Source organism: Aedes albopictus, chromosome 3, assembly GCF_035046485.1.
Source record: "Aedes albopictus strain Foshan chromosome 3, AalbF5, whole genome shotgun sequence".
NCBI lineage: Eukaryota > Metazoa > Arthropoda > Insecta > Diptera > Culicidae > Aedes > Aedes albopictus.
Window position 1 is genome coordinate 14,647,638 of NC_085138.1, and position 18,764 is coordinate 14,666,401.

General features: G+C 38.1%; 1 protein-coding gene across 2 annotated transcripts in view; it reads left to right on the forward strand.

The window, feature by feature from the left end:
* The first annotated feature begins 319 nt into the window (after window positions 1-319).
* Window positions 320-18,764, forward strand: part of LOC109427965 (rho GTPase-activating protein gacGG-like) — a 456,067-nt gene continuing 437,622 nt past the window's right edge. Inside the window, exon 1 of one of the 2 annotated variants that reach the window (XM_029876838.2) lies at window positions 320-2,099. In XM_029876838.2, coding sequence (XP_029732698.1) covers window positions 1,974-2,099 — 126 coding nt within the window. In that variant the 5' untranslated portion in view covers window positions 320-1,973. The remainder of the gene's footprint in view (window positions 2,100-18,764) is intronic. The other variant, XM_062858522.1, reaches the window with a different exon arrangement.

Here is an 18,764-nt window from a genome sequence, read left to right on the forward strand (position 1 = left end):
TCTGCCATCCGCGTGCATGCACGCTCGCGGAACTCTCGTCGCGAGCGACTGGGTGGCGCGCGGAAGGTGAGTACCATCACTCACCTCCCGTTCGAGAGTGGGCGCACGCTGATCTGATCGACACACGGGTGTGAGAAGTTTGAGACCCCACAAAAAGCATAGGAAAAATGCAGCATGTTGCGAGAAAACATGGCAAAAAAACTCGCTCTCGCACACTAGCGCGCGAGCCACAGGCCGGGTGGCTCTGGCTGTGGACGGTTGGGTGGTAGTGGTGAGTTGTTTTGGTTTGCACACGGCGAATACACGGTGAGCAAAAACACACAAACGGTGGCCGCCGCGCGCTCACTGCCTGCTCGCTCGTGCCAACTCGCTCGCTCGTTCGTCTCGTTCGCTTCGCTCCGCCAGCACAGTGTAATATGATTGAATTGGATTAGTCAACTGCTGGTATTATACCAGAAAACATCGTTTTTTGATAGGGGTTCGATAGGCGATTATTGTGCGGTGTGCGGTTTTTCGGTTCTCGCGCCCCCGAAATTTTGTCCGCAAAACGAGCGCGCGCTCGCTCCCTGCCTGCCTGCCTGCCTGTCGAGAATGAGATATGTGAGTAGTGGTCGTCGGTCCCGCAATGAGTTGCTAGTAGCCTTGTTCTAGCAGCGCCGAGTAGTGCACTGCAAAAACGGTAGTAGTGTCGATCGACCTCGAATCCGCACAGACCCGACCTTACACACGTCGACGACGGTGCAGCAGAATTCGCGCGTGTCCGCGTACCGAACCTGCGGTGACGAAATAATCTGACGGAATGTTCCCAATGAGCTTTGGTTTGTTTTCTGAATTGTTTTTGACGAGTTTTTGTGAATTGTTCGATTTTTGACCGCGAGACCAATTTCGACGATCGAAGCAGGCCGATGAAGAACACGGCTTTCCGCGACCACTGACTGGTGTCGTCGGGTATCGAGATCGCGCACGGTTGACGTGATCGATGGCCAAAAGTTCTCGAGTGACAGCTGCGAGTGTCAACAAATGAAGCGTAGCGGTGCGTGTGATTTTAATGGCTTTTTGAAAAAATCGTCAATCGGTCCGCATCGTCTCTATTCTTGGGTTCTCTGCCTTTCGGTCTTCGATAAAAATTAATTAAGACAGCACACAATTCGGGTCAGCCGAAGCCGCCAGTGTGGCAGAACGAAGAAAAATTAATGTGACAAAACTCAAAAATAGAAAATTTCGGCACACGGGGGACACTCTTGGGTTAGAAGACGGCGTGGAGAATCGTTGTGTTTTCGTGGGAAGTTTTATGTGTTGTTTACATCTAATGTGAAATTAATTTCTGACCTTCGACGAGACGCGAAAGTCGATTCCCGATTGTTGTTGATTCGAAGTTTGAAACGAGAAAAAAAAAATCGAAAAAAAAGCATCATGCATGAGGTGGATGTGATTTAATGACCTCAAACGGCGACCACAAGAGAAAAACAAAACCCACCACCCAAAAGTGCAATTTTATGACAGAGCCGTCAAAATGCAATAAAAAGCCAATTTATCGACCACAGAAGAAAAGAAGAAACAACGGCAAAATAAAGCGCGTCCGATGAACGGTGTAACAGTGAAGTTGTTCCGAAGGCGAAGAAAGAAGAGATGTTCGGTGTTCGATACTGTAGTAGGCTGTGCTTAGAATAAACATCACTTCAGTGAATGATCAGGTTGCTGCGACTGAAGAAATCCTAAATCAAAGCCCATCCAGATCGTAGGAGCCTGTGAAAACAGTGTATCCCTCAGAACAAACTGTTGAATCGCAGCAGGCCAGTCCTGTCCCCATCCGTGGTGCGTGAGTGTAATCCCTCGTAACAACGGCGGCCTCGTCGTCCAGTGCTGCTGCTGCTGCTGCGACTGGTGGCCGGCTGCTCGAAGGGGTTGGTGGTGGAAGACCACCACCACCGTCTCCGCCCTCACCGGAACCCGGTCCCGACCAGCACCACCGAATGCAGCCAACCGCAGTGCCGCACGGTAGCACGGGAGGTGGTGATATGGACCTCCCCACCGTACAATCGATGGATTGGGTGTTCCAGAACAAGCAGCTCTACTTCCTAGCGCAGTATCTAGCACAGGTAGGAACGATGACCCTGACCCCCAAAAATTCTGCTCCCCACAACCCGATCACCCCCTACACTGACAGGCAGAGCAAGCAACAGAGACAAATACCCATTTTGACGCCAGTCAGGACCGGAAGAGATTTAATAATTAAGAAGAAGTGTGCCCATCACGCAGCAGCTTCCACTAGAAAGGGGTTGAAGAGTTTTGTACGGAAGATGAAGACGAAGAAGGCGTCTGCCTACAGCTGAGCGCTGATGAAGTGTTGTTGTCGTTGTTGCTGTTGTTGTTCTTGTTGATATTGGTGTGGAGATGATGTTGATGACGATGGTTTGCTAACGGCACAAGTTGGGTTAAAGCCGAACGAACTCCTAGCACGCACTTAGTCATAGTATCATAGTGGATGGGGAGGGGAGAGGTTCTGTGTTCGCCTCCTGCTGGGAACCGCAGTTGGCCGAATTCCTACCGGCAAGGCCTACCATGTTGCACACAAATTGGTGTTCGTGATGCGATGGTCGATCAAAGGTGCCGATGAAAATTAAAATCTGGGTTTAAAGTGCTACATTTTGGTGAAAAATTGGTTGATTCGCGAATGCAAGTGAAATTCCGATACATGCCTAACAGTAGCGTTTGCATAGCGTCAGCGTGTATGACGGTCAACAGTCTCGCATCTCTGCACGGGTTGCCATTCAAAGACGGCACGCGTCGCACAGCAAGTAGCGACGGCATTTCGTGAAAACGTTTTTCTCGCGTTTTGCGTTCCATGTCACTGTAGTTTTGGGAGTGTTATTTGGAAAAAATAACAAAATTATGGTTTATGATAATTATGTGATGTTAAAAATACAAATACATTCAAATTAAGTGATCGAATGATGTTTGATCCTCTTCCGTGACATTGCTGTTTCTGATATGTTTAAAAATAAAAAATATAAGATGTATTGGAAAACTTTAGTACCTAATTAATGTCATTGATATAAGATAAACTTGACATTTTTAATTTATTTCGAACGTTGTATGATATGAATGAAAAAGTATGCGAAGGGAACTAATTTAATGAAGTTTTTCTTGTTTAGAGAGACTTTACCGTTCTCGACATTCGTCTCTTAATGAAGTATTGCTAAGAGAATGTTGTAATAGAAAGGAAAATTGCTCAATAAAATGTTGTTAAACCCGCTAGCTCTTTCGTTAAAACTGACATCTTAGAAGCCTTGCTGAGGAGAGTTTAGTAGCAATTTTGGAAAGTATAAGCTTTGGAAAAAATGACAGATTTTTTAAAGAATTTTCATGCAGATTTTTTAAGTGAAATATTCGAAAGATTCTCTGTCGAATGGCTTCTAGGATTTCTTCCAGAATTTGTTTTGGAATTTCCCTGACTTATGTTAATAAAAGTTAAAGTTGATTTCCTCGAAGAATGATTTGTCATTGATTTGCTTATCAAAGACAACCCAACAAACATTATTGCTGTACAACGGCTGAATAAGCCGCTCTTAAGCTTGATTTTTTTTTTAAATATTAGCAGAATTAGCTGTTATTCAGCTATCATTGTTACTTGGAAAACTTATAGGAATATTCTGCAATTTTTATTTGAATCTTAAGCGGAGAAGAAAATGATAGTTCCTGTAGTAACTTTTTGAGTTTTGTGACACTTTGTTCTTTTTACAAAATTACTGGAAGATTTACCGCTAACATAATCTGAATATTTTTTTATTTTATTCGTGATAGAAATTTTTCCGGATATACATCTCTATTGTTAGACATTTGCATAAATATCTTGCAAAAGTGTACAAATACTTTTACCAAGAGACAAAAAGTTTTAACATCGAGTTTGCCGAAATTTTCTTATTCTTTGGACGTTGATAATTTATTGATTATAGTTTCGAAAATTCGTAATGTTTTAACTCTTCAAATTGTTCGAGCTCATTAGAGTTTTGAAAGTTGGAACCCGAGAGCAGTCCGGTTAACAGTCCTTCTCCTTCTGATTAAGCACCTTGGAAACTATAGCGAATGCCTTCTTGGTGGAACTTATTTTCTATTTGGTTCCGACAAATTTTTAAGGTTTTTTTTTTAATACACAATGGTTTTTATACACAAAAATATGTAAGAACATGGTTTTCGTGCAATACTGTCCAACAATTCTTCTTAGGATTTTTACACATATTTTAGATTTTTTCAAGTGATTTGACGCCCAAGGATTTACCTGAGGTTTAAGAAAATCCCAAAAAAAAACTTATTCGAATAATTCGTAAACTTTTTTTGGGGATTTCTTTAAAAAAATACACAAATTTGCAAGAATCACGCAGAGCTACGCGAGATTAGCCCTATCGTAAACGTTTTCTTTCCACGAAAGGATCAGTATTCAATAGTTTAGAATAGTTTGGAAGTTCTACAAACTCTGCGAGAAATTTCTTATGCTATTTTTTCCTGCACAGTAAATGAAACTACTGGAAGCTATTACAAAAGATCTATTCAAACTTCTTAAGATTTTGTCCATAAACGTTTGTCAATATTTTCCCTGAATTGAATAGCTTTGGAAGCTTTCGGAGATTCAGGCATAATTTTGTCCAAAAATGTATATCATTTGACTTTCTCAAAGGTTACTGTCTTGATAAAAAAATCTGTGTGGTCAATTTTGATTTTCAAATTAGGCCGATGCAAATATTTAATTTGTTTTTTGTCACCACCCCCTTCAAAAATCCCAAAATATTGAAGGGGCGAAAAAAAACATGGCGGCCAATGACCCTATTTTCAATAAAAAATGTTTTCAAGTCAACAATTTTTCAATAGTTGACAAATATTTTTTCAATAGTGCTTATAATTTTAAATTTTTCAATAGTTTTTTTTCGTTTGTTCCTCATCTATTTTTGTCCACCCCCTCGTACCCGATGAGAGGTCTCGGACATAAAAGAAAAATAATATTTGCATCGGCCTTAACAAAACTTACAATAAAAATATATGTACAGACGAATAAATTATGTTTGGAATTAAAAACAAGAAATATAAAATTTTCGGCCCCATTTCCGGTACTACAGGTGACAAAATTATACATTTCCAAAAATCACAACGAAACGACCGTTTTTGTCCACTTCTTCCATCTGTATCAGATACCTTATTGAGTGAACTTGTTGTTAACAGTGATTATTATTTCAAGAGCCTACTGAGCCGACATCTTAGTTATTACATAGAAATCCAAATCCCATCAACTAAAGAACCTTAAGGAATTCAAACGATATTATTTGATTGTTGCCGATGTTTCGACTACGACTAACCCCCTGAAGAAGACCAAAACTGTGATCGAAACGTTGGGATAAAGCTAATATTATCGTTTGATTTCATCGGAACTGCTTAGTATTTTTTGTCAGAAGTTCTTCTAAAGCTATTCTAAAAGTTTCATCCAATTATTTTAGCAAGTGTTGCTCCGATTTATTTCCGTGTATTTTGCTAATACAACTGCACCTGCCATATTCAATGTTAAGTTCCCTTACAATGTTGTTATCAACTAATTCTGATAGAGAAGCACAGAACAGTTTGCATGGCGAGGAAAAAAAACTCCTTTAGAATATTAGGCAGAACTTCTCAAAGAGTTTCATTTTAGTTCAGTTATTTCTCAGCTCAGATCATTATTCAGGGATGGATTTAGGGAGCTCCAGGGTGCCATGTCCCCAAGCCCGAACATTTTAAGAAGGGGGAGGGGGCGAAATGCCATTTCAAAAGAAGAAACATTTCAATTATTGTCAAACAACTGTCTACTGGCAAAATGTTTGTTCTATGCGGTGATGTATTGGAACGATTGCAGCTATCTGTTCAACTACTTATGGAATTTCAAATTTCCTTTTTTATTTAAATTTGATTGCGAGCTACGTCTACGAAAACAGACAGTTGATAGGAGAGAGAATTTAGATGACAATTAGAGGTTATTGAGAAGGTTGTTCAAGGAAGACAGGAAATACAACCTTTCTTATGAGAGTGTTAGCAAATATTCAGAGAAGATCAAAACAGTAGCGAGATCAGTAAAGGAATAGTCTCTAGCATAGTCGGGCATACTTCAGCACGACCGGTGGTCTTTCTCTGAGAGTGGTGCTTAAGCCACCGCGCTTTATCGACTCTCAAGAATAGTTTAGCGAATGGTTACATTATTTTTTTATTTTTTTATTTTAATAATTTTATTTATTTTTCTTTTAGATCTCCACAAATTCTAGAGAAACTCGTTCCCAGAATACTGAAAAAACTGACTCCAAAATTTACTGCTGAATGTTCGGATTTCTGTCAAAAATTCATGAAACTATTTTAAACTAAGTTATTGAAAGAATTTCATTTTTTTGTACATTTCTGTCGGAAGTTTTTGAAGATTGTTCCACAGAATTCTTAGACGAATTGCAGGTATTTGTTTTGGAATTTAAAAGAATTTTTGGAACCCTCAGGTTTGACTTTACTTTAAAAACTTACGATCTATTAAAAAGAACATTAGAATCGTACATTTTATTTTTAAGTTGAATGTAATTTGTTTTTTTTTTTTTTAATTGAATTAGTCAGTTTTGTGAAATTTCTAAAGATATGTTATTGAAAGTTATGGAGAAAATTTTCGCCTATATTATGGAGGATCTCCATGAAAGTACAGAACGGAGAGTCAAAAAGTTCCTGAATATAGTTCTACATAGTTTTAAAAAGAATTGTAAGATATGTTTCGGAATTCAGACGATTTTTTTGGAGTCCTCAGGTTTGTCTTTACTTTGAAAACTTACGGCATATTAAAAAAGAACCCTGAACACATTGTTAAAATTTGTGAGTGAATTCTATCAAGAATTTCAGGATTAGGTATTTGAAGAATTTTGGTCAGAATTTCTTTAGAAACATATGGTTGAATTCTTGAGAAATTTTATTTCTAAATTAAAAATGTAATTTAAGGCGCACTGCTGACAAAATCCATTGATTGCTTTAGAAAATCGCAGAAGTGGAGCATTTTTAACATATTTTAAGAGATATAGATTTCCAAGAAATTTTATTAGAAATGAGTTCAGAAATTTCATCAGCTAAAAATAGCACTATTAAATTTCCATTATTCCAAGAAATTTCGGCATAAGATGATTTCAGAATAGGTACTTGTAATAAGTATGCCTAGCAATTTTTTTCAGAGATTTTTGCAGCTTTAGCAAAAGAAGTCACATTTCACTTTAGCATTTTAAAATCTGGATCTCTGTTATGAATTTGTTATTTTGAGTAGCAGCTAATTGTCCTAATTTCATATCTATATATATAAAAATGCAGTGGCATACGTGGGACCGCGCATAACTTGCGAACGGATGGTCTGATTTGGATCGTCTAAGTTTTGTTCTGTTAGTTTTCACCCAAAGAAGGTTTATAGGGTAAAAAAAATGAGAGATTTTGAAAATCGGGTTTTCATACATTTGTGACCAGGGACTTGGTCTAGGATAGAAACTTGAAACGTCAAAAAACGCAGTAGGCGAGACAAAGTTTGCCGGGTACAGCTAGTTTTTTATATATAAAAATGCAGTGGCATACGTGGGACCGCGCATAACTTGCGAACGGATGGTCCGATTTGGGTCGTCTGGGTTTTGTTCTGTTAGTTTTCACCCAAGGAAGGTTTATGAGGCATAAAACATGGGGAGAAATTAAAAGTTTTTGAAAACCGGGTTTTCGTACATTTTGAACGGGGACTTGGGCTTGGCTAGGGACTTGAAACGTCAAAAAACGCAGTAGGCAAAACAAAGTTTGCCGGGTACAGCTAGTATTTTTTAAGTTGTTTTGTAAGTCTGATGCTCAAAATTATAACTGTATTTATAAAAACTTCAATTGTGAGAATTCAAGTTGTTAAAAACTGTTAGACCGCTTGAGATCGCGCACAACTTGAGAACGGAACATCTGATTTGGGTCATCTTTTTTTTTGTTCGGTTACAATAAAGGCAAAACACATGAAGAAATTTTGAATTGTTTAAATTTGATTCTACATGCATTTTGTGTAAGGGACTAGACAAAGTTTGCCGGGGACAGCTGGTACATTATAAAAACAATTTTCTACACAACAAAATATACACAAGGAAAATTAAACTTAAAAATAGCAATTTTTGTTAACTAATTCATAAAAGTTCACGTGAACTTGATTTATCGACTGTAAAGTTTTCTATCAAATATGGTTTGGCTTGCAGTTCTTCAAATTAAAAGAAAACAGATAACCTCTGTTTCCTTTTGATTTCAATGACTGCAAGTTCACGTGAACATTAAAAGAAGGGGCATGGGTTCAACAAACGGTGTCCGGCCATTTGGCCGAATACTGTTTGGCCGAATGTAGTTTGGCCGAATTATGATCAAAAGAATTCAGAGGAAGTTTTTGACATTCAAACTACTAATATGCTCACCAGGAATATTTCCTTCTTTTAATTATAGACAATTCTTTCTAGTTTTGCCATTCAGGGAATAGTTGGCATTGAAACTGCCAATATTTTATCAAAGGTTTTTTTCTCTTAGAAACATACGCTGTTCTTTCGGGTTATACTGATTTGGAAAACAATGGCATGGTCGTTTAAGTTTCCATATTTTTTCGGCCAAACGGCATTCGGCCAAATGGCGCTCGGCCAAATGACCCGGAACCCAACAAACATCCACGCTTGTTCACAGAGGGATAGGAGGGAGTCATAAATCAAGGATTTTTTAAAAATACTTTGTCGAGAGTGGAATTCAAATGTATCCCAAAACTCCAATATCAAATAGAAAATAGCCAATTATTGAATATATTTTAACTTGCCAATGACTTGTTCATTAGAAGGAAGCATAAAGATGCAGACTATGAAAAACCAGCCCCACTAGAAACCATAGCACTGGAAATCGAATGATAATGCAACATTTCACATTTCGATTTGACTCCACTTACTACTTGACATTTTTTCTCGTTTTGTGTATGCCGAAGGCAACCGCACCAAAGCAGCAGCTAGCCGAATCGTTCTGTATCACGCAGTGCAATTCTCACTTCGCCAGATTCACTTATTGAACTGACCTTCAATTTCACTGCTGCAGAATGCAGCAAAAGCTACTCAATTCTTGAATTATTCCCCATCTGTAAATTGTAAACAAACAGTTGTCTTCGTCCAGAGGAAAAAACGTGTGTGTGGATTTTCTACATACGTAACATCGTATTTCACAACCACAGAGAAAGATTACATCGTTAAACTTTCATGGCGTTTCATGATCTGGTAGGAAAAATATTACTACAGAAATATTTTGTTCGTTATTCTAAAGCAACATCTATCTCAATTCAAAAGATTCTTGCTCAATAGTACTTTAAACACATGATTTGGTTTGGAGTGGGAAACATTAGACCGACTTTTCGAATGCACAACTTTGATCAAATCAAAATTTTTGACCATCCTATCTATTATTGTGTCACCTTAGGAGATGTGACGGGATTTAAATTCATGTTGTGCCCGAAATAGACGTGGAAAAGTTAGAAATAGAATTCAAGAAAAAAATATTCAATCTTATTATTTTAAGAGAATGGTAGATGTTTAGCATTATTTTTTTTTTTACATGATATGAAATGGTCTTTGTAACGACTTTTCGAACCCTCTAAGCAGAATACCCTCTTCGAATGAGTGTAATCAGCTATAACTGACACTGAGGAAGATTACAAGTGGTAGTCGAAATACGTGTATCTGTCAAAGGATAAGCAAAATAGGGTAGAATTAAAAGGTACGAAACTAATGATATGAAAGCTAATTTATAAATTAGTAATTGAAACCGAACTGGACATTGGGCGAGATACAAGAATACACTCGATTATTATTGGCCGGTGCTAAACTAGACGGGTATTAGTTAGAAACCCTACCTTGAAAACCAAACCCGTACGATTCCAAATGTGAAAAGTGCATCAGCTATTTCCGTGACTGCTACAATTATTTCTAACGGCAACATACTTTCTCCTAGATGACCTTTCAGAATTCTGAAAGCCGATCTTCATCTAAGATCCGTTGGTACGACAATTGCCGTGCCAACAGCATCCCAGCCAGAGAAATCGACCCCGCACATTTGTGCAAAGATCTATTTTCACGAACCGGCACAATAAAATAGTTACACTTGAATAACAACCACTTTCACCCATTGGTTGCGAATCGAAACTAGGTACCCACCTATCTGATGCTGGCAGGCCGGGCAAAACCTTCGGTCGGTTGGATTTCGCAAGAACCCGTTCGGCGGTTCGAGACTATATATTTAGAGAATCCCGGGAACTTGGTTCGCCGCAACCGCGACTAGACTACAGAACAAATCGCTACAGTCTTCCAATCGCGCCGATTAGCCGTGACGTCGTAACGCGATTAGTTAGTTAGACGCGGTGGTGCATTCGGAGCACTTTGTGTCACATGTTCAGACGGCGATGAGCCGGCGGTGGCAGCGGCGGCGTGAAAAAACAATTAAATCCGAATCGGCCACGAACAGTGTTGCCACATTTAAATCTATATTTTCCCTTTCAAAAATCTTTATAATCTGCATCACCATGTTTTGTCAAAAATCTGTATGAAATCTGTAATATTTCGCAAAAAATCTGTTTGAAATTCTGTAAGTTTCTCAAAAATCTGTATAATCTGCATAATTTCCAAAAATCTGTGTATATTGGTATACAGAATTCTGTATGAAAAGCTGCAAAAAAATCTGCATGATTACAGAAAAATCTGTATATGTGGCATCCCTGGCCACGAATCGGGGCGGTTTCGCGCCGCGCCATTGTCACACTCCATTAGGATGAAATTCAATTAATGCAAAATAAATACACTGAACACTGCGCTATGTTGCGATCTTATGTGCAGCGGGTGCGGGATCAGCACAACCGGTAAGGCAACACAAAACATAAATTGTCGCGCAGCATCTCTTCTGTCGGTCTGCGTCCGTCATCACCACACCGCACCGGCGAGAAAGTCCCTCGCGAGTCGCGGCATCGTTTTTGGCAGCGATGCGCATCATAATTATCGCGCAAGATTGCATCCGAAGCGTTGTTGTTTTTGTGAAATTTACAATAAATTAAAAGATCAAAAACCGCACTCCAATCCGACCGTCATCTAGGGCGGGTGGGGAGATGTGTTTGTGGTGGTGGCGGAGACTCCCTCGCTCGCTCTACGCGCGTTTGATTACCGCAGCGGCGCGACAATAATATCGGATGCATCGCTGCTCGCGACCAGCTGTCACAAAGGATGCAGCCAGGCTCCTCAATAGGGGAAGATTGGGTAAAATGCTGTTTAGACTGTTTACAAATGAACTTGAATTCATATTTATAATTTTTGTGTACTGGAACCATGGCTGGATCTGTTTATATAATGCATTTGTAGTTTTTGTTTCTGTCGATCAAACTATCATTCTTTTTCCGTAAAATAAATCAAATAAAGATATTGAAGCACAATAAGAACTACAGTACACTCAGAAAAATATTCTCTGTTGTATATGCTACAAAATATAGCATTATTTTAAACAACTCAACTACATTTTTTTCTGATACAACTCAAAGCTGTGAGTCTATGCCGAATGAAGCTTTCGCATCCACTAGTCTCGGTCCTGGACCAATCACTTCCAGTCACCTTGAACTTTTAGAATTTTTAGCTCCTCCTCATCATCATTTTATCCTCATGTCACTTGTTTGATTTTAATTTGTCAACACCAACTATTTTAAATAACTTCTCAAATTATTTGAGGAAATCAATAGTTTAGATCATTTCTAAAGCATTTTATGTGTATGTTTTAAGTGAACGATAGAGTAAGTATTGCAAAAAGCCAACGTGTGCACGGCCTACCACGAAGCCCAAGTCTCCTTCCTTGTTATCTGCTTAATATGGTTCCAGCTTGCCGTTCCTCCGGCATACGAGATATGTAATAATTGAATTTTATTGGCTTTTCTCGGTGAACTTAATACTACTTAAAGAAGGAGGAAGTAACGAAAGTAATGAAAGAAACGGTGGGCAGAATCGCAAGTGTGCGATGAGAGAAATTGAATAGAAGTTGAAAATTAATAGAGGGCCAAAATTGGACAACACAATCACAACGACGACCCTTTTGCCTAACGTCCCGGTTTTGAACGGCTAGGTACTAGTAGTTTGATGATGACTACTAGCCCTAGACAAGCAAAAAAATCGTGGTTGTGATCTGTTAAAAGTTGTTCGGCTTTGCTTTCGATTCTATCGATCGGTGACACTTGTTCAGAGATTCATACCTAGAAAGTATACGAGATATGTGCCCAGCCTACCACAGCCTGCTGTGGTTTATTCGTTCTTCTATAGCCACACGGTGTACAGAAGGTCACGGCATAAATATCACAAGGCAGGCTAGTAACCTATGTAAACATACGTTTTGGATGTAAACATGTGACGTCATTCTAATCGTTCTTCACATGATCAAATTGATGTGGAGTACTAGATCGCCTCTGAACGATTTGAATTACGTCATCAAAAAATTGTCACTTTTCCGGAAGATATCACCTTCTAAATGTTGTACACCGTGCAGAAGGTGATATATTCCCAAAATCTGACAGTTTTTTGATGACGTAATTCAAATCGTTCATAGACGATCTAGTACTCCACACCAATTTGTCAACGTGAAAGACGATAAGAACTACGTTACATGTTTACATCCAAAATAGATGTTTACATAGGTTACGAGCCTGCCTTGTGATTTTTATGCTGTGCTATAGCTAGATACCGTCCTCCAGCTTACCGTCGAGTATTGTACGCAGCGCTTTACTTTCGCAGACTCCAAAGGCTCTCCGATCAGCTTTTCTCAACGTTCACAATTCATGGTCGTATGAAGTTATGTCTTTGTTCGCAGCCTACGGAACTACAGGTGGTTTCGCAGACCTAAAAAAAGGACCCAATTCGCAGCCGCAATCCGTTCTGTCATCTCGTGGGTACCGACTGGACCAGCGTTGACCACAAACAATCATGTGCTTGGCTGTTGTGGTGTAAAGTAAACCGTCAATCCAACCCTTGCAATCACCCTCTTACAAAATAAGAACGCCTCTTCCATGGCCCAACGGTCGATCCCGAAGATATCGATATAGTCCGCGATGCCCAGGAGCATATGCGACCGCGTGACATTGGTTCCACTCCGTTGCACACCAGCTCTCCTTATCACACCCCTGTCTCCTTATCATCGCCCTGCTTCAGTTCGTCTAATGTTACGAACAAAAACGAAATTTTATCCGCAATCCGTACACTTGGATTCGACCCGTCAAGCCTCACATGAATCAGGCTAATCAGTTCCGCCGGAAAACCATGTTTATAACTTGTTTCTCTTCACTGAATAGTACATCGCCTTGAGATCAATAAAAAGGTGATAGGTCTGCAAGTTATTGTAGGATCGTAGCAATCAATGACATGTAGAGTTTGACGTTGTCATCAATAAAAGATTATTATTAGTTCAACCAACAACCAATGTGTTCACATTTCTACATTTGGCGACGAAGGATGAATTTTCAATAGCAATTTGAAAAGCGAATTGAAAGTTCGCATAAATCAAATTTGGATGAAACGGACGACTGTTTTTCGGGAAAACTTCTATTGATGATAAGGAAAAACAATGATTGCGGCAGATCTATGTGAGAAATCAAGACTTGATTGCCAACGGTCATCAGGCAACAATGAAACCTAACGGTGATGTTTGCGGATAGCATAGTTTACCAAATAGGAAACAGAGGAGACATGGCCGGCGGCTGCGATCTTCTACCGAATCGGAGGATCATCAAGACAGCATATGGAATTCTGCTGCGGCTCCACTACGACCAAGAATTATTAAGCGTTATACAGTGTAGGTGGGCAAATTTCGACAAAAACGTTTAACAATGGTCAGATGGCGTTAATAGGAGAAATGAAACCATGGTAAATTGCTCAGTGTAATAAAAAAAACTGGTAAGTTAACAAACCGTTTCTATGATGAAGAAGGATTTCATTCTCGGAAAAAGAAGCATATACTGAATAATTAGTTGAGGTTATCTGCTTGTTACAAAGTATTTATTATTGATAATTCAATTAGTTCAAGTCAGTGTCTAACTAACATGTTATTCATGCTACAGATGATATGTTATCTTACATGAACTCTGTTTGTGTGTAATTCTGAATCAACAAGGATGATCAATGTTCCATTCTTTGATGGGAAATATAACAACGCACCATAATGCGAGAAAGTATTTCAGAGTAATAAAATGTTTTAGGAAATTCGTAGACGAGAATTTATTTGGAGTTCGATAAAAGTTTGAAGTAACTCGGAAAATATTTCATTGGTAAAAAAAATACAGATCATATTGATGATGTCGATGTGTTAAATTAGAAATAAATCATTTATTTTTTTGTAGTCAAATGGGAATAGATGATATAATTAAAAGAATAAAATTTGATTCAAATCACTGGCTTTGATAATTAGGTTTATACTCAAACAGAATTTAATGGAGATGATTTCATTCTCATTTATGTAACCAGTCGTACAGGTCAAAACCGTCGTCTTCTGATACATTTTCATGATTCTTCGTAAAATAATCTACTGTTCGTTTTGATTTCATAGTATTCAATTATTCAAGTCTAATAATAAATAAAGTTCACAAATCATGTTTATTTTTTTTTTTTAGATTCTTTGAGAATTTAGAAATTCAAAAGAATTCAGTTTACAAGTTTTTTTTTTGTTGTATATAAAACTGAACTGAATTAATAATAGGTCGGAGAAGGTAGTTCAGCTATCATGAAAGAGGATAAAACAACTGTCAAGAAAAATCTAGAAAATTATGACACTAAAACAAAATTAAAACATCAAACATACCAAATCGTACAGGCAGAGCGAACGATTCTCCATTGTATCCATGTTTATTTGTAGGTGCATGAAATAATTGCAGAGAACATTGGTTTTGAATTAGACTCCTATTTACGAGCATATGTACCGATGACATGCTAGCATGAATTCGAAATGACAGGGTAAAGGAAATAATCAGAAAGTGTCTTCAAGGTATCTGAATGTGGACTGGAGTTATTTGTCTGAACTTGATTGACACCGATAATCAGAAGACTTGTTTGTGAGCAAAGCCTATTGCACCAATCAACGAGTTGTACGAGTTGTATGAAATGTGTTAGTTTCAGTTTGTTGTTATTTTCAAACGAACAGACGAAGCAACCAAATCGAAAAATATTACATTCGTTGAAATGTTTGGAAATGTATGGCTGTATATACCTCGCATCATTCTGAAAGTAATGGTGATTCTAAGACCATAAGGTGAGATTCTTGTATTTTTGGAAGATTTTCATTTCACCGCTTGAGATATTGATACGTATGTTAGGAATGACTTGTACTCGGAAATTTACATAACATATGAGTTGTGACTACATATATCAAGACAAGCCAAAGTCCAAAAGTAATGTTGGACTCGTTAGGAAAAGGGACGAGAGTACACCGTAGCGAGGTCTACAGGTTACCCAAATAATATATAATGGTGTAAACATAATGAATGTTATATATTTCAGAGAACCAAACAAGCGTAATGAAAAACAAACAAAATAAAAAATGAAGCAAACAGTGAAAATGCAGAAGAAAATATAAACAAATACCATGTCAGAGATGAAGACGCAGGAAGACATAGAGGATAAAGATTGCAGCGACGAGATGAAAATACAGAACAGTATTAACGCTTCGGAAAACTCTTTCTCATATGTTGCTTCGATACATATAAAATCTCAAGCATTACTCCTTTTCAGATTGATGTGGAATTCCTGTCCATCTATGAGCATCGGAATATTCGGACATCTAGTTGAAGCTACTACATATGTATGTTCACTATTCCCAAGTAACAAAATTAATTTTATAATGCTTTTGAAGTATTCTTCAACACCTGTTCTTTAAAACCATGCATAAACCAAATTGCTCTGCAACACGACATCAACTCAACCATAAACCCGCCATAAGACCAAAGAGGCCCATCCTAAGATGCTCTTGGAGAGTTGTTTTTAAATTTCTCTTAAAACTTGTTGTACTTCCCAAGTTGTCCTCAAGGCGAATTGCTCTCTCCTTGTAGAATTCTTCAAGTGCACGATAAAACGATAATAAATTTGTCAATGTTGTTGCTGATGCAGCTTTTATGTCGACAGAAAAGTTTGGTGAATGAAATTGAAAAAAAAAAACAATGAAAATGACACATTATTGTAATCGGGGTTAATTTATTACACAAATTGGAAATATTTCCGTGGTGTAACAAGGATGCCAAATGCCAAGCGAAATTCATCGTATATATGTTGCAAGATACTTCCAAAAATTGCAACGCGCTTCCATTATAACGCACTAATAAAATATTTAAAAATATTATTCCTGGTCATGCGAACATTGCTCATGAGTTTTCTCATCATGGCTTCCATTGAAATCTAGGCCGGTGATCGGTCCATCATCGATGGTTTTAATCAACATCACCATAAGATCGTCTTAAATTTCTTTCAACTCATGCCAGAGCTAAAAGCATAACTCAAGAATACTAGGATTTATAACGTTCTCAATGCAGCCTGGTTGGCCTCCATCCAGAACGCCTTAAATTTATTTCATCTTATGCAAGGGTAAGAAGTATTACTCAAGAGTACTCAGGTTTATAACGTTCTTGATATAGGTTTATGCAAACTCCGCCAAGAACGTCATAAAACATGTACGCCAAATTGTAAACAAACAATAAATTATCGCACCGCGGTGGATTTTGTGAATCTCGTCCGATGAATTTATTTATCAGCCCGGTACCGATGCCAACCAGGCAGACCTTTTTCGATAACCGGCCTTGATGCGGTGCAGTGCCTCATTCCTCCGGTCAGCACTTCCAACAGGTAAGTAGTTGTTGATTTTGAAGATCGATGATTGGAACCCCGATTGCACGGGAAACGACGTCCTAGATTACCATACCCACCTCATTTCGAATGCTGCAACCGAAGGAACTTGGCACTGCACCGCGTTGCGGTTCGGTTTCCGGGTAGGTGTTCTTGATTGGCAGCAATAATGGAACGATGAGAATCAAAATCTGATGCTTGAGTTTTTTTTTGTATTTTTCATGTACCAAACTGTTCTTATGCGAGAACAGTTACTCTTGATCAAGAACGGATGATTGAAGATAACTACAAGAACCTTATAAAACTGTAAATAAGTTCAACAGTTCTTGTTGTGTTTATGGTTTTATGAACTGAACCTCAAGTATTCTTGGAGGTGTTTTTAAAACCACATATTGACGAAGAATAGTTGTGCTCAGCTGAGACTCCGATAAGATCAACTAGAATATGCAATGTTCCGATAAAACTATCATAAAAACAAATAAAACCAAATAGAATTCAGATTGTTACTTGGGTTGTATGGTCTAACGGCACTTCATAGCTATGAAAGAAGGGAGGGATGTAGGATCGTAGCAATCAATGACATGTAGAGTTTGACGTTGTCATCAATAAAAGATTATTATTAGTTCAACCAACAACCAATGTGTTCACATTTCTACAGTTATACTCCCGAAATTTATCGAGAATCGGCCGCAAGGTGAACATCTGATCCGTCGTTGTTCGGCCCTCATGGAAACTCCTTTTGATACCAACGAAGCACTCCTTAAGGTTGAAGGATTCGTCATTGATGTAATCGTCATCATTGAAAATTCCAAAGCAGTTTTTCCGTCCAAAACTTAATATTTCGCAGTGAAAATGTATTCACTGTATTGTAGGTGGACAATGAAGTACAGTGAATACATTTTTAAAGTGAAATTTTTAGTTTTGAACGAGAAAACTGCTTTTGAATTTTCAATGATGACGGTTATATCAATGACGAGTCCTTCAACCTTAATCGGCCGCAGCCTGTTAAACAGTTTTGCGGACAACATTTTGTACGGTGAATTGAGAAGTGCTATTCCTCTGTAGTAGTTCATATTCGTAAAGGTATTTAGCCAGAAATTCCTCCCTTCAGTATTAAGTCACAGAAATTTTTAATTTTTTTTCCGGAAATGAACTCAATTATTGCTTTTTTTCGGATTTTTTCACGTAAATGGCAAGCAAGTCAAACAAACTATTTAGAAGTTTTTCTTTTTACTTAACACAAAACCTCTGATTGGCTTCTTTAGCGGTTTTGACATAATACCATAATCTGATTGCAAGAAAACGATAAGAGATGGAAGTTTAATGTCAAAGAACGACTTGTAGAGTGAAACAGGGGCTACAACTTTGCCCAAAAAAGAATTTTAATTTATTACGTATTTTTCAAAGATAATTGGCAAAAACAAATGAAAGCACACTACTTTTGAGCTATTTGGTCTGGAAAACTTAGTTATTTAACTAAACCAATCAATTTCAAGATGCCATTTGATAGAAAATTCAATAATCTTTCGAATAAGGGTAAAAAAAACGATAAGTTTGACCATTTTCATGTTATAGCCAGTTAAGGCAATAATAGTTAAATCTATGATAATAGTCAACCACAAGGAGGGTTCAATAACTACGTAACGGTTGAGATTTGAGCATATGCGTAGAACAATTTTTTTCATCATTCGGCACCAACATTTCAAAAGGGCGTAACTGCTTTTGCAACCAATGCCTTTTCACAGAGCTGTGGGTCGTATTTCATTCATCTCACGCAGTTCACATCCATTAATCGAAAGAGGAGGATTTTATCTTTGTATTTGTGCTAGTGAATTTCTCGAGAGGGATGGGATACGCTCC